Raw genomic sequence first — 1,739 nt, 5'->3', positions numbered from 1 at the left:
CAGCAGCAGCAGCAGCAGCAGCAGCAGCATCAGCAGCAGCAGCAGCATCGGCAGCAGCAGCAGCAGCAGCAGCATCAGCAGCAGCAGCAGCAGCAGCAGCAGCAGCAGCAGCAGCAGCAGCATCTGTCCACACATGACACCTGCTTTTGTGTCTTTGTGTTAAAGGGTGGATGAATCTCTGGCGGAGTACGACGATGTCGTCGAGCTGAAGACTCTTCAGGCTTCACTGACGCAGTTTCAGACCGAAAACCAGAGTAAGACGCTCGATAAACACTGCTTTGCTTTCTCACTCACATTATTAGATTATGCTTTTTTGAACTTAATATTTTGTGTGTTTTTTAGAGGTCAAAGAGCGACTGGAGGCCACAGAGACCGAGCTGAAGGCCATGAGAGGTCAGTTACTAAATACTTAAACAGGATCTCATACGCTACGTTTTATATAAAGTTGTAGACAGAAATATAAAAGTAATCCTCTGACAAATATTCATTAATTGTCAGAGTTTTAATCCTTTAAATGTCAGGTTTTGGTCATGATGCCACTCTGTTTTAAGATAAAAAGACAGAGATAGAGATCCATAGACTTCACTATTAACAGTTTTTATTTCCTCTAAATAAATAATTCCAATAAAAACTGTTAAAACTATATTATGTGGATTCTCTTGACCATAATAGGGTCAGGTTTTTGTTTACATTTTAGATTTGGTTTAAACCGTATTAATCTCTAATTTTAGACCAAAAAATAAGAAACAAATAGAATTAAAAACTATTTTTCCTGCACAGACACCACTGTTAGTCATTTTGGAACCAAACTTACAGCGGTCCTCTGTTTCATCTAAGCTCACACGAAAAAAGCTGTTAAAAGGCATTTAATCATTTAACTATTGTTTAACAAGTAAAAAAACTCCAGTATTATCTATAAATTGGTTGGGTTAGGGGTACACAGTATATAAAAAACATTTTTTTTCTCTGGAGGTTTTCTCACTAAAGCTGCTGTTTAGTTTATGCTTACTTTTTAAAACGTGTGTGTGAATGATAGCTGAAATTATTTGAAATTTCACAAATTTAGAAAAATTCAATTATCTTGACAGTCTTCATATGTGTTTAATGGTGTCTGTTGTTTTTGTTCAGAAGTACCAAAGGTGGCGTTTGCAGTTTCTCTGGGAGGTGAGGGTCTCCAGAAGACGACAACAGGAAATCAACCTCTCATCTACAAAACGGTCCTGACCAACATCGGACAGGCGTACAACTCTGAGACAGGTCAGGGGTCGTCATATTTGGTGCTTCTGCTCAGCTTTTATTAATGTCCAAATTGTATATGTGCACTTAATATTATTAAAAAATACATATATTTTACAATCCTTCCTCCTCCAGGCGAGTTCACAGCACCTACTCGTGGCGTCTACTACATCCGCTTCACAGCCAACGCTCCTACCGACTTCGACATGAGTGCCGTTCTCTACAAAAATGGCGCTCAGGTCATGTTGATCACCCACGAGCAGTTGTCCGGGGAGGGTAGCGACACGGCGTCTAACGGCGCCGCCCTGCAGCTGGAGGCCGGTGACAAGCTCTCCCTGCAGCTGTGGCAAAACACTCAGATCTGGGACAACAGCAACCACCACAGCACCTTCAGCGGCTTCCTGCTCTTCCCCAACTGAGGACCAGCGCTGAAACACGGAGACTCCTGCTTCAGACATTTTCCTCGACACACTAAGAAGACCTTTAACCATCAACTCAGAGGA

The 1,739-nt window shown here is 41.8% G+C and overlaps 1 protein-coding gene across 1 annotated transcript; it reads left to right on the top strand.

The window, feature by feature from the left end:
* Positions 1 to 165: 165 nt before the first annotated feature.
* On the top strand, positions 166 to 1,733 carry LOC121965650 (complement C1q-like protein 4; the record flags this gene model as incomplete). The annotated part of the gene is made up of 4 exons (XM_042515783.1): positions 166 to 254; positions 343 to 393; positions 1,129 to 1,257; positions 1,372 to 1,733. Coding segments are annotated over 4 exons (553 nt in total), but the record flags the coding sequence as incomplete, so codon positions are not given.
* Between the last annotated feature and the right edge of the window lie 6 nt (positions 1,734 to 1,739).

The sequence above is a fragment of the Plectropomus leopardus genome, unplaced genomic scaffold (genome assembly GCF_008729295.1).
Source record: "Plectropomus leopardus isolate mb unplaced genomic scaffold, YSFRI_Pleo_2.0 unplaced_scaffold21044, whole genome shotgun sequence".
Lineage (NCBI taxonomy): Eukaryota > Metazoa > Chordata > Actinopteri > Perciformes > Serranidae > Plectropomus > Plectropomus leopardus.
The sequence above is the reverse complement of the archived record's forward strand: the minus strand, read 5'-3'. Positions and strand labels throughout refer to the sequence as shown.